The 14,684-nt window shown below is 45.2% G+C and overlaps 1 protein-coding gene across 9 annotated transcripts in view; it reads right to left on the reverse strand.

The window, feature by feature from the left end:
* Nucleotides 1-14,684, reverse strand: part of DIXDC1 (DIX domain containing 1) — a 75,946-nt gene that overhangs the window by 38,887 nt on the left and 22,375 nt on the right. For 3 of the 9 annotated variants that reach the window (XM_084782068.1, XM_084782069.1, XM_084782066.1), the window contains 2 exons: nt 5,922-6,075; nt 977-1,102 (listed from right to left, as the gene is read on the reverse strand). In XM_084782068.1, the coding sequence (XP_084638194.1) occupies nt 977-1,102; nt 5,922-6,075 (280 nt within the window). The remainder of the gene's footprint in view (nt 1-976; nt 1,103-5,921; nt 6,076-14,684) is intronic. The other 6 variants (XM_084782071.1, XM_084782070.1, XM_084782073.1 and 3 more) reach the window with 3 other exon arrangements.

A 14,684-nucleotide genomic window follows, 5' to 3' on the forward strand; every position in this document is an offset into this window, starting at 1 on the left:
GAGCAGAAACACCTAATTTGAGGAAAGCCTAGGATACAGCAAATTCCGGGTCAGCCAGGGCTACACAGTGAGACAAACAGATAGACAGACACTCTCCGTCTCTCTCTCTCTCTCTCTCTCTCTCTCTCTATATATATATATATATATATATATATATGTATGTATGTATGTATGTATGTATATATATATATATATATATATATATTTAAAATGATATGTGGGTAAGGGCGGGTGGGTGTATGTATCTATGTGTATCTCCAGCCTAGGAGACATTAGAGATGCACCTCAGTTGATCTAATGCTTGCCTAGCATTCACAAAGCCCTGGGTTCAGTCCCCAGTACTAGCTGGGTGATGGGGCAGTTTTGTAATCTAAGTACTGAGGAGGTAGAAGCTGGAGGACCAGAAGTTCAAGGGCACAGTCCTTGGTTACATAGCAGTTTCAAGACCAGCCTGGGCTTCGTAAGACCCTATCTCAGAAAATAAAGAAAAAGAAGAAAGGAGGGAAAATTAGAAGAAATAAGATACTTTCTTCAAGGAAGTAGGTTGGGAAATTGTAAGTTATGATGGCTTGTAATAGTGCTTGATCATAAACCCAAAGAACTAAAAAAAAAAAAATGCAATCTATCTTCATTCTTGATAATTTAAACGAGACACTCCAAAATTAATGTCTCAAATTTGTCATTTTTTTCTTGTACCATTAGTTTCCCCACACACATTCAAGTAGAACTATATTCAATTCAAATTGCTGGACAGCTTCTGCCTCTAGCCGGGTCTCTGGAGCACTGGGGCTTCAGTGCTCAGTCAGTGTCCTCCAAGAGGGTACCTGCCTTCACAAAGAAAGGATGTAAGACCGTCATCGGCCTAATCCTATTCCAGTCTGCTCAGAGCCGCTGGCCATACGGCCGGGGAGTTCTTGAAGTGCTTGGCACTTGTACGCTGAGTGTTTCTTCCCCCAGGAAGAGGCACCCAACTAACCTTTCGCCGAAGTCTGATGCATACGAATCCTTTTGGAAGCCACAAACTGTAGCACTCTCTCCACATTATTCTTCATCTCTTGTTGGTTACTGGGACTCAACTGTATCCCACTCAGTTTTTCTCCTGCTGTTAGGAGAGGAAAAAAAAACACACATGACATCACAAGGGAGAAAATTATCACGGTTTCGTGGCAGTCAGGCACAAGGGAGGGGATGCAGACACCAAGATTCTCCATAAATCATTGAGTGAGTTAAGTCCTGGTGTGCGCACCAGGGGAAGTGGTTGGAGAAGAGAAAACTGAAAGACTTTCAGACCGCTTCTCTCTTTCAAATGTAAACCCACAGTCCTGTGATGTTATTTGTGTGCATTTATTAATTTGACATTATTTGTGCACATCTATTAATTCAGCAAATATTCACAAGTACCCTCTGTATGCCAAACACTGTTCTTGGCACTACAGAGAGCCAGGAACAAGGTAAATAAAGTCTCTTTCCTCCAAGTTTATATCTACAATGTCACAAGTCCATGTTTAATGTAATTTTGAATAAGAATAAAGACTGAAAAAAATAGTGATCATGGCCTGTCTGAGAAAATAGTTTCACGAAGTCTGAATAAGATGTTTATTCACAAAGTGCACAGGCCAGGCTGAAGGGCCATATAGACCAATCCCAAAATGGGATTAGCTCAGACTACCTGAGGGACAAAACAACACTGTGGCTAGTTAGGCAGGAAGTACATGATGCTATGATCTCAGCAGCTGGTAGGCTGAGGCAAGAGGATCAGGAAGCAAATCAGGTTAATCAGAGTTATCCATAGCTACATAGCAAGTTCCGGGCTAGCCTGGGCTACATGTCTCAAATGAAAAAGAAAAAACCAATGTGACTAGAGTGGAGTTATCAGAGTCAAGACCCAGGAAAGACCACAAAGATAAGCAAGGGCAGTCGCACAGGGCTTTGTGGAACCCAGAAACAACCCTCAATTTTATTCTAAAGGTGATGAAAAGCCAGTGGGGACTCCTAGACAAGGCAGTGACAGTATCTAGTTTGTGTTTTCCAAAGTTGACTGCGTCCAGATAGAGACCATGAAGGGGGTAAAACAGATTAGTCAGAATGACAGTCGAAATGCTCAAGGCAAGAGAGAAGGGTGGTTAGGGGATTACATGGATGGCTGGCCAGAAGTCAGAGAGTGAGCACATTTGGAATGCAAAGCAGAAGGTACATGTAAGAACTGGCTGCAATACGGGAGGGGAAGAAAATACTCACGGATGACTTGTAAGTGTTCTGCTTAGCAAGGGAGAGAATGGTGACACAGGTGCTCCTTGACAAAGGCAGAATGTGGGGATGAGCAGGGAGAGGAAAGAAATGAAATCTACGGGGTATAGGTAAGGAGGTGAGGAAAACAACAGTTCCGGTGAGCTGTCAGTAAGCCATTGGAGCCACGGTGGTGATCAGGACCCTGTAGAGGCACGTCTAGAACGCAAGGAAAAGCTGCAGGCTAAGTGGATAAAATTAGGGAGAGAGTATGAGGTTCTCTCCTTTTTTTCATATATGTGGGAGTGTGTGTGAGGTGTGTGGTGTGTGCGCACCTGGCTGTGCACGGCTGCACATCAGGAAGAAGTCGATATCTTGATCTGTCACCATACTTTATTTTGTTTACCTGGAGTTATGGTGGCAGTCAACAAGCACCGGTGATCCTCCTGTCTCCACTCCCCCCAGTGTTGGGAGGAGTGACAGGTGCACCTGTGGCCGTGCGTGGCTTTTTAAACGTAGGTCCTGGGGATTCAAACTGCCAACCTCGTGCTTGAGCATGAACCATCACTGAGCCGCCTCCTCCACTCCTGAGCTTATTTTAGGCTGGGTAATGCCTTAGTTGTAGACTGCTTGCCTAGCATGCTCAAGGCCAAGTTCAATTTCCAGAAATACACCACACACACACACACACACACACACACACACACACACACACACACACAATACTGCTTCCAGATTCATAGACTATCTCTGGAAATAACACTGGCTGCCACAATAGAGGCTGGGTAACTGTGATGGCTAACATTGATTATCTATCAACTTGACAGGATATAAAATCACCTAAGAGACAAGCCTCTCCGTTGAGGGACTATTTATATTAGGTTAGTCTCTCTGGCCGTGTCTTTGAGAGGGAATCTTAATTAAGTTAATTGAGGTGGAAATGACCCATTAAAATGGACAGCACCATTCCCTGGGCTGGGGTCCAGGACACATGGAAAGGAGAAGGCGAGCTGAGTGACAGAGCTCATTGCTCTCTCCTGGATGTGACTGCAACTTAACCAGCTGCCTCAAACTCTTTCTCCACTGTGGTGGACTTCTCTTCAGACTGTAAGCCAAAAGAAACCTTTCCTTCTTTTTTTGTTAATTTATTTTTATTTTATGTGCATTGGTATTTTGCCTGCACGTATGTCTGTGTGAGGGTATCAGATCTTGGAGTTACAGAAAGTTGTGAGTTGCCATGTGGGTGCTGGGAATTGAACCCGGGTCCTTCAGAAGAGCAGTCAGTGCTCTTGACTGCTGAGCCATCTCTCCAGTCTCAAACCTTTCCTTCTTTAAGTTGCTTTTGTCAGGCTATTTTTGTCATGGAAACGACACAAGTACTAATACAGAGTCTGTGTTAAAGAAATATGGGTAGAAGAGCTTTTGGTTTTAACCCTTTTGTGCCTAGCTTTCCTGCCAGTTCACATGTAACTTATTTAAGTACAGAAAAAAAGGAAAGTGCTTTAAATGGACTTTGGGATTCTTTTTTCATTTTATTTTTAGTTATGTGCATGTGTGTGTACTGGTGTATGTGTGCCTGGGCGTGGGCATGTACATAAGTGCAGGTGAGCTTAGAGACCACAAGAAGGGTGGCCCAGAGCTGGAGTTACAGAAGACTGGGAGGCACCCTACATGGATGGTGGGAAGCAGACTCGGGTCCTCTGCAGAAGCTGTACACACACTCTTAATAGCTGAGCATCCCTCCAGCCAGGAGTCTGGAATGAAAACAGCTAGTTTGCACCTCTACCTGGATATGTAAAGTTACGTGAACATGTGAGGTTGCTGAGCCTCTCAACTCCATCAGTAAAATAGTACAGGTCGATCACCCATAATCTAAAGCCCTGAACTCACAAGTGCTCCAAAATCTGAAACATTACTATTATTTTATGTACATGGGTGTAAGTAAGTATGTCTGTACATGCCTGATGCCCAGGGAGTCCAGAAGAGGGCATCAGAGTCCCCAGAACTGGATTTGCAGAGATGGTAGTGAGCCCCCATAACTGAGTCCCAGAGGATCACAGGACTCAAACCCTGAGCCTCTGGAAGAGCAGCCAGAGAGCTCAGCTGCTGAGCCATCTCTCCAACCTAAAAATCTGAAATGTTTTAAGCATCATACTATTGCTCAAAAAATTTCTGATTTGGGGGTATTTGGCCTTTCTATAATGCTTAGTTGTAAGTGGTCAGCTCTAATTTAAAAAAAAAAATCCATCATCCGAAGCATTTTCAGTCCATGACTTTTAGATGAGGGATACTCAGCCTGAACTCAAATCCACATGCCAAATAAATCAAAATAGCAGGCTTGCACATACTTCTTAAGTACCCGTTTACTTATTTATCTGTAGAGCTTCCCTTTTGTTTCCTCAAAACAGGAATAATAATACCTGATTCCTAGGGGTGTGGTGGCCAAATAAATTCACATAAGATTAGAAAACATTTCACCCCTGCCACTGTTATGCTCATTACAAATGAATATGCAACCATGAGCTGTTTCAAAAACAAAAAAAAAAAGTATTCACAGATAGGCTGCCTGTTGCAAACCATCTCCTTCCACACCATACACCGCCGGACTCCAGCAATATCAACTGACCAATAATAAATGTTCAAGGCCCATTCTGTGCACTTGGCTAGGGTTTGTGGAAAGTAAATAGTGTCTCATTCTCTTCAATAGCTCAGTCTATACCATGACTAATTGTCATCCAGTGAGAGAAATCATAGCAAAGCTGTGGACAAGCACCATGGACATAATGCTACAGAACCCTAAAAGAGTGACACCCGGAAATAAAGAGGAAAGACTCTTCCATGAAAGCACATGGGTTTGAATGGCATAGAGGGAGGCGTTTTTGCTGGAGATGTTTTCTTTCAGCCTGAATGCTACTCCCTTTCCTGTTTGGGGTTTTTGTTTTTGTATTTGTTTCTCTCTGTCTCTTTCTCTCTCTCTCTCTGTCTCTGTCTCTCTCTCTCTCTCTCTCTGTCTCTCTCTCTCTCTCTCTCTCTCTCTCTCTTTCTCTCTCTCTCTCTCTCTCTCTGTGTGTGTGTGTGTGTGTGTGTGTGTGTGTGTGTGTGTGTGTGTGTATTTTGCCTGCATGTTTATTTGTGCAGAAGAAAATGTTGGTTCCTTTGGGACCGGAGTTACAGATGGTGTGCACTGCCACATGGGCTCTGGGAGTTGAACCTAGGTCCCTGGAAGAGCAACCTTTGTTTTCAACCACTGAGCCATGTTTGCAGCCTCCCTCCACCCCACACTTGCCTTCCCCCCACCCCATCCCTGTTCTGTTTTCAATTTAGACAGCAGTTCTTCTAGAAGCATCATTCCCCATTTAGACATTAATTCATCTGCTCTGCCATTCCCGAACCCCCGAGAACTAAGGCAGGGCGTCTCTTCTTTACGCCCTCTCCACTCACTTCTACCAGAATGCTAAGAATAGTAAAAAAATGGACTTCACTTCCCAGGCTTTCCAAATTAGACTGGGAACCTCTGAAGGCACTGACCAGGTAAACATCTTCCCATATAACACAGTGCTTACTGACCAATGTGTGAATTAACCTTGGGCAAGTATTTTGGCTCTTCCCGACTTCATGGCCATGTATTCTAAAGAGGAACAACCTGCTTTGAAGGGCGCAGGGAGAAGAAAGAAGTCAGTTCTCGTCTACACTACCATCAGAGTCCAAGGCCAACTGACCAACAATCTCGATGAGACAGGCCAGGATCACTCCGTCTCGGAGATCCTGTCGCAGGTCCTGCACAGGCTTCACGGATGGCCTCTTCTTCAGCTGGGCATTCACCCAGGCCACATAGGCCTGGAGCTGCTGCTGGAAAATAAAAGGTGGAGATAAGTCTTATCCCTACCCCTCTAAGGCAGCATGGCGTGGTGATGTACAGTGGAAAGTCGGTATCAGGAAGGAGAGAAAGGCTTTAAGATATCACGATCAGGCCCAAAGCTGTTCCAAACTCCCTAGCTTTAGGCTAACACCCAGGGATAAGCTGATCTCTGACTTATTCAACACAGATAGAGGCCAGCATTCCCAGATTGTCACTCCCACCTTGCGTGCTCTGTTGACCAAGGCTTGAGTCCAAGACCCCAGCCAGCATTCAGGTACGATCACTGCTGCCAGCAGCCCACCCTGCTTTGCAGTCACAGTTCCTCCTGTATTTTATGCCTAACAAATCGTGACACTTCTTTTAATTCATCTTGTAGAAGCAGACACAAACCAGGACCCAAGCACGGCGCTGCCTCCCACAGGTTCAGTCATCTCACGAGCAACACAAGCTTTACCCTCCGGAGCCCCTAATCCTAGGATTGCTACACAGTTTTAATCTGTGTTTTACACTGTCAAAGAGGATTTGATTGCTTAAGACTGATGCAGAGAAGGAAAAGGAAACCATAAAGTGGCGGTGACTCTGAGCACAGATGGGCATTTTCCCTTACTTCATACAAAGCTGGGAAGCTGTACTACCAGGGGGCGATGAGGCTTCTAGGTTGGCACATCTAAGGAACACATCCCAAGCTTCACACGCCCCTACAGGGTCCATTTTACATTAAACACACCTTGTGCTCCGATGCTGGGGCTTGGATATCTCAAGCACACACAAACAATATCACAGTCAGGGTGGCAGATGATTCATGTCTGTATCAGCCCAAGATCCTGAACCTAAAAATTAAGTTCAAGGGCTAATTATATCAAATTATAATTTGGTTAAAGTACAGCTGATTTCTACGTCTCAAGCACTTCCTCGGTGAAAGGATGCTGCTGGGAATGATTACTGGCTGCTTTCCGGGGCTCAAACTAAATCTTCATTAGTTTCTCTGCTGATTTTTGGAAGTCGTCATTGGGCAACAGTGCTAAGGCGATGATCCATCAGCTGTTTACACTATGGGACTGCAGAGGCCAGCAGGAGTCAGGAGGAGGGATCTAACATGTATTGAGAGCCTGCCACACACTAAACACCATTTCCGTGTTGTGTTTTCTTTTTGTGGTACGAGGGTTTGAACCTAAGGCCTGGTGTGTGCTTGAGCAATATCTATGGCCCCGTTTCTGGTATTCTAATTTGATTACTAATTCTGATGTTCTGATACAAAACGGAGGCTTACCAAGGGGTTGATTGTGTTTACATTTTGTCTGTGTGTGTTTGTACATGTGCTTGTGCGCATCATGGGGTGCAAGTGTGGAGGTCAGAGATAGCTAGTGAGAGTCGGTTCTCTCCTCCCTCCTTGTGGGTCTTGGGGACTGAACTTAAGATGTCAGACTTGGCAGCCAGCACCTTTGCCCACTGAGCCATCTTGCCAATCCTGGTCATTACTATTGTTACCAACATCATCTAATTTGATTCTCCCCAAAAGTGTGTAAGTGTGTGTGTGTGTAAATAAAAACCACAAATTACCATAAAGCCAAGATTATTTCCATTTTATATATAAAATTTGGAGAAGTGACAGAACATTTCCAATGCGCTCAGAACTAGGACACAGTGTGCCCAGGTCTAAAAGCCAGTAGACATTACCCATGCATTCACAAAGGCCCCTCGCTATCCACTCACTGCAGATCAACAAAAGTCAGGCACCCAACATCAGAAGCAGCTGACACACAGTGCTCCAAGCTACTGCCCAGGGCAGTCAGGCAAAGGGCACCTCTGCAGTGACTGCTCTGGTTTAAGGCAAACAGGTTGAGAGCAGACAGGGCATTAAGAGTGACACTAAGATGGTAAAAGTCCTAAAGGAGAAGTGATGCACACCTGTAATTCCAGGTTTGGGGAGACTGGGCCAGCTTGGGGCTAGCCTGGGCTACATGGCTCCTATCTCAGAACAAATAACCTAATCATTTCCCCTGTATCTTTTTCATGTAATGTCTCACAACACAGTCCTGGCTGGAGTGGAACTAGACCAGGGTGGCCCTGCCTCTGCCTTCCGAGTACTGGAATTATAGCGCTGTGCCACCATAACCACCCTTAACCCCCCTTCAGGCATTCTTGTTGACCGTTCTTCACTGGTCTCCCGCTGCCCTGAAGATAAATCCCTTTTCTTAGCTGCCGTACAGTAGGGCTGTCTGTTCTGCCTGATGAGTACTTTGGCTGTGCTGTGGGTGCAGGCCTGGGGCATCTGTGATGACTTGTGTCATCATACCCTATTGCTCCATGTCCCTGTTATTGCTCAGTCTGTCCAGACCACACACATTTCCCCAAATGCGTCGTGCTTTCTCACTGCTGCACCTCTCTCTGCCTGCCGGTGCTTTTAAAAGTCTCAACACAAGCATTGCCTTTTCGAGAAAACCTTCCCTGACCCTCTCACATGCCTCAGACTCCGTGAGAACTCTGTGTGTGTTGTTTAACTGGTTCACCAATAATTTGAGTGCAAGCCATGGAATTACAAAGATCTCACACCTTTTCACACTTGCAGGAGGGAGCTGGGGAGATGGCTCCGTGGGTCAACTGCTTGTATAAATACAAGTATAAGAATGTGAATTTAAGGATAACAATTGAGTTGTAATCTGAATAAATTAATTTTAAAAAAAGAATGTGAATTTGGATCCTGAGCACCCACCTAAAAAACTCGGCATATCGGGTGGTGCACACCTAAACCCCAGCACTGGGTGTGAAGACAGGCAAATTACAGGAGCTCACAGGCCAGACAGTCTACCAAAGCTCGAGGTTCAGTGAGGAACTGTGTCTTAAAAACTACCACCGAGGGGCTGGAGAGATGGCTCAGAAGTTAAGAGTACCGTCTGCTCTTCCAAAGGACCTGGTTCAATTCCCAGCATTCACACGGCAGCTCACAACTGTCTGTAATTCCAGTTCCAATGAATCTGACACCAGTGCACATTAAATAAATAATTTTTTTTAAACTACCACAGAGAGTAGCAGGGGAAGGCATTCCAACAATTGCCTTTGGCCTACACACACACCTGCATACACAAATCCCTGAAAACATACATACACCTCTGCACGCACGTGCACGCACACACGCGCACACACACACACACACACACCACACCCGCACATGCAGGACATACATTTATCCTTGCAAATACACACCTGTACACACACACCTATGCACTTGCAACACAACTGTACACACACATTTGCACACACACCTTACACACAAACTTGCCTGCTGAAAGAGGTAAGTGCACAAGGGAGTGCACAGGGTGCTGAGATGGCAAGAGCCAAGCACAAAGGCCAAGAGGTTAAGCAAGGAGCACAGGAGGCAGAGTGAAATATGATCTCTATAGGGAGCCACAACAGTGCAGAATGATTTGCCTCTTAAAGTAACTAGTGCTCAACAAATAACTTGTTTCCTGGGAGAAATCATTTGTCACGTTTCATCAGGCCCACGCCTAAGTTACTACTGCAGAAGCCCATTGTGCAGGGACAGGTGAGTCTTCAGTAGGTCAAGAAGATTTCTTCTCAAGTAGCCACAGCCACATCACTGATTTGATGTCCCTAACTACTTCTCCCACACCGAATGCTGCTGGGGTCTTCCGACGAGCGAGGCTCCCCAGTATGAACGGTGGGAGTCACCCCTTTCCAGGACGTCTATTCTGTGGCAAAAGCGATGCTACTTCCCTTAACACATTCTTCTCGCCTGGTAATCTGCTTGATTTAGACGTCCTACCTACTATAATGACTAAATCTAAGTCTCAGATTAAAGTAAAATAACCAAGGCCACCCAGACAGTGAACTGTAAATATGGGATTTGAATTTAATATCCAAGGCAAAACTAAAGGTCCCCCCAGTCTTAAGTTAATGCGTGTCTGAGCTGTGATTCTGGTGAACCTCGAGGGATGCTCTTTAGTTGGAAGCGCCCTTCCTTGGGTGATGCGCGGGTCCCCTGTGCACTGCTCATTTACACTAAGTGGCTCTCTACTGCTCAGCGTGGCTCAGACCAGCCGTAACAGCATCCCTTGGGAATGTGCTGGAAAAGCAGACTCTTGCTACCTCCCCGTCTACCAAAGCAGAACTTGCATTTTGATGGGATGTCTGTATGACTATTTGAGGGTGAAAATCAGCAACTCCGACCACTGGGCCTCTCTCTGGATGCATGGCAAGACAGCAGAGAGCTATGAGTCGCCCAGTGCCAGAGTGCCCGCTCAGCTGAAGCCCTGACTCTTCACACCCGCTGCCATGCACTGCGTGTACAGGACAGGTGAGGCTCGCTCACTCATCGCTCTGTTCCCTTTTTTCCTCTCTTCGGTCTCTCCTTCTTCCCTTGTTCCCACCAGACCACACCGCTGACTTGCACAGATGGGGTCATTCAAAACCCCTAAGGATAAGCATTTAATTTAATAACTTTTCATTGTGAAATAATTTCTGACTTATAGAAAGGTAAATGCGGGCTGGGGATATGGGTTTATAGGTAGACAGTTTTCATCCCGTGCAGAATGCTCTGGGTTCAATCCCCAGCCCTACATAAAGTGGGCGTGGTGATGGCATATCCATCTTCCGGAAGTGGGTCAGAAGTTTACGGCCATTAGCTACACAGCAAGCTTAAGGCTAGCCTTGACTATATGACATCCTGTCTTAAAAAAAAAAAAAAAGGTAACTATACAAATAGCTCATCTGTAGTTATTGCCCAGGTCACCACTAGAGAACCACAGCACAGTGACCAAGACAGGAAACCATGTCCTTTTTTTCTGACATGACCTTTTTTTCCTCTTTCTTTTTCTTTTCTTTGTTTTGTTTTGGTTTTTGCTCTTTGCTTTTTCTTTTTTTTAATTTTTCTTTTTTTTTATTTTTTTCTTTTTTTTTTCTTCTTTATTAATTTATTCTTGTTTCTCTTTGCTTTTTCAAGTCAGGGTTTCTCTGTGGAGCCTTGGCTGTCCTGAACTTGTTCTGTAGACCAGGCTGGCTTTGAACTCACAGAGAGCCACTTGCCTCTTCCTCCCTGAGTGCTGGGATCAAAGGAGTGCACCACCACACCTGGCTCCATTGACATAATCTACCCTCCTCCTCCTCCTCCTCCTCCTCCTCCTCCTCCTCCTCCTCCTCTTCCTCCTCCTCCTCTTCTTCTTCTGACCCATGTGAGTTCCCAGAGCCAACTGAAGTCATTAGGCCCATGGGCAAGCACTGAGCCATCTCACTGACCTTTAATTATTTTTTCCTGGTTTTCTCATGATGAAATTCAAGTTATAGGATTTGGGCAAGAATATTATGCCTAAACTGGGCATGATGGCACATGCCTTTAATCCCAGCACTCAGGAGGCAGAGGCAGGTAGATCATTGTGAGTTTGAGGCCAGTCATGTCTACAAAGTGAGTCTAGGACAGCTAAGGCTACACAGATAAACCCTGTCTTGAAAAACAAAACAAAAAAGATTATGCCTTTCTGAAGGCTTTTTGTTTGTTTGTTTTGTCTTTTTGTTTTGTTTTGTTTTGAGATGGGATCTCATGAAGGGTCTCAGGCTAGTCCTGAACTTCTTATGTAGCCAAGGACTTTGAACACACCATACTCCTGCCTATGCCCCCAGATGCTGAGCCTCCAGGCGGGTAGCAATGCCTGGTTTTAAGTGGTGCTGAAAATCAAAGCCCGGGCTTCATGCATGCAAGGCAAGCCCTCCACCTACTGACCCATCAAATATGTCCAGGAGAGGACTTGTGGCAGAGTCTCCGGTGGTGTGGTGACTCTTCACACACCGACAGACCTGGAAGCAGAGAAATGAATTTGGGCAATTCAGGCATTCTCTCTCTCTCTCTCTCTCTCTCTCTCTCTCTCTCTCTCTCTCTCTCTCTCTCTCTCTCTTTCTGGACATGGTTTCTTTGTGTAGTCCTGGCTGTCCTGAAACTCTTTCTGTAGACCAGGCTGGCTTTAAACTCTGAGATCATCCTGTCTTTGCCTCCCAAGTTCTGGGATGAAAGGTGTGAGCCACCGGGCTAGACCCAGACTTCTTTATAAATTAAGAACATCAGTTGACCCCAGTACTAGGGGAGGCAGAGGCAGGTGGATCTCTGTGAGGCCAGCCTGGTCTACAACACAAGTCCAAGACACCCAAGGCTACACAGAGAAATCCTGTCTCAAAAAACTAAAAGCCAGAAGCCAAAAGCTCCATGCCCACACCCAAGAAAAGGATATCAGCTTCTTGGATGGGCATGTCACAGGTACTTTCCAGTTCATGACTTATCACTTTATTTATGGCAGAGTGTTATGAAGTTGTTCTTTTTCATTTTTATTAAGCCTCTAAATTTTGAATCATAGTTAGAAAGCCTAAGAGGTAAAAGACAAATCGACTCATTGCCTCTAGACCTTGTAGGCTTGCATTTTTACTTTTAGGTATTCTATTCAGCTGGAGTTTATTCTTATACATGATATGAAATTCAGCTCTAATTTATCCTTTCCCAAATGGCTAACAACTTGCTCCAGCACCAATTTATACAAACATAGTCCTTCTCTGTTCCATTGATTTGAGATGCCACTTCATCACATTCCAAACTTCCACACATTCTTAGGTCTATTTCTGGGCTTTCTATTCTTCTTCACTTGTCGACACCTACTCAGGCACCAGCAGCAGAACGTCCACTTACTAAGATGCAGTGCCTCACTGTGTGGCCCAGGGCGGCCTTGAACACCTGGTCCTCTGAAGGAAAAGGAAGGCCCAGAAAGCAAAGCCTGAGGATTGGCCAGGGGGCAGTACTGGGAGGGACAAAGGTGACATGGAGAGCCAGGAGTGGGCAAAGCAAACCTGTCAAGTTCTGGACAGAGTCTGAACTATTTGTAGAACACCAGGTTGGGGATGTTTTCTAGCCAGCTGACAAAATACAGCATCAGAGCACAAGACACACACTAAAAAGTATCTACGTGTGCTTGCAAGTGAAATCTTAACTATGCAAATGACTACCTTCCACTGAGTGCTTGCTACATGTCAGGTACTGTGTAAGTACTTGACTGCACACCTCCATGTATTGACCGCCTTGCATACAGTGACCCCACCCGGAAGTAGCATTCCTACTTGATAGATGTGAAAACCAAGGTCATGGGTAACAGCTCAGCTAAAGTCACAGGGCTGGTCAGGGGCAGAATAAAGATTTGAATTCAGTCCTTATTCCAAATCTTGTGTTCCAAAAACAGTTAAAAAGGCGAGGCAAAGTGTAAGAAGTTACTTGGTATGAGGAGGGATGGGAAGCGGAAGCATCAAGAGAAAGAGGAGAACTCCAATGTGCTGAGCACCTACTCGTGTCATCTCCTTCAGCCTCGTCAGGTGTTTTTGTCAACTTGACATCTGGGAGGAGACCCTCAATTGAGAAAAAAATGTCTCCATCAAATTGCCTATAGGCAACTCTGCACAGCATTTTCTTGATTAGTGACTGATGTGGGAGGGCTCAGACCACTGGTGGGGATCCTACCCAGGAAGGTGGTCCTGGGAGGGAGAAGAAAGCATGCTGACCCAGCCATGAGCGACACGCTAGTAAGCAGTGCTCCTCATGGCCCCTGCTTTGGCTCCTGCCCTGACTCCCCTTGATGGTTTACTCAGATGTGGAAGTATAAGCCAAATCAACCCTTTCCTCCCCAACACTGCTTTTAGTAGTGGCATTTTATTACAGCAACACAGAGCAAACTAAGTCAAGACCCAAGCATTAAAATTGTTACTACTTATGCCATTTTCATATGGGAAAACATGCTCAAGATCACACTACTAAAAAGTAGTCAAATCCTAACTCCAGAGCATACATTACTGTAACAATGATGCTTGGGACTTATCAGCAAGTGATGAGCTCAGCTCAGCAGGTAAAGGCACTTGCTGAACTGAGTTCAATCCCTAGAGCCCATGAAAAGATGGAAAGAAAGAACTGACTCCACAAAGTTGTCCTGTAACCAGAGAAGACCGACTTAAAAAAATATATCTGGGGCTGGAGAGATGGCTCAGCAGTTAAAGCACTGGTTGCTCTTCCAGAGAACTCAGGTTTGATTCCCAGCACCCACATAGCGGCTCACAACTATCTGTAACTTCAGTTCCAAGGGATCCGATACCTGTACCTGGTTTCTGCAGGCACCAGACACACATGTGACACACAGATACACATGCAGGCAAAACACCCATGCACATTAAAAAAAAAACTATGCTTAACTAAATTGAAAATCTGAGCCTGTGAGCTGGTCTACCACCCAAGCTTGATCCCTAGAGGCCACATGTAAAAGGAGAGAGCTGATTCCCCCAAGTTATCCTCTGACCTCCACATGCATGTTATCATGTTTACACACTCTAAGCTCCCTACACACACTCATTCACACACAAGTAGATGACGATGCTACAAATATTTTTAAAACTACTTGGCTTGGGGAGCTGAGGGCAGAGCTCAGGGGTAGAGCGCCTGTTGAGTATGTTGAGACCCAGAATTTAACACCAAGCAATGCAAAACAAATATTTAACATTATATAAGTTACAACTTATAGTATAATTTTAAAAAAAGAGAGAGAAGAAAATAAAACAACTGAGTGAC

This window comes from Acomys minous (assembly GCF_964271855.1).
Source record: "Acomys minous genome assembly, chromosome: 5".
NCBI lineage: Eukaryota > Metazoa > Chordata > Mammalia > Rodentia > Muridae > Acomys > Acomys minous.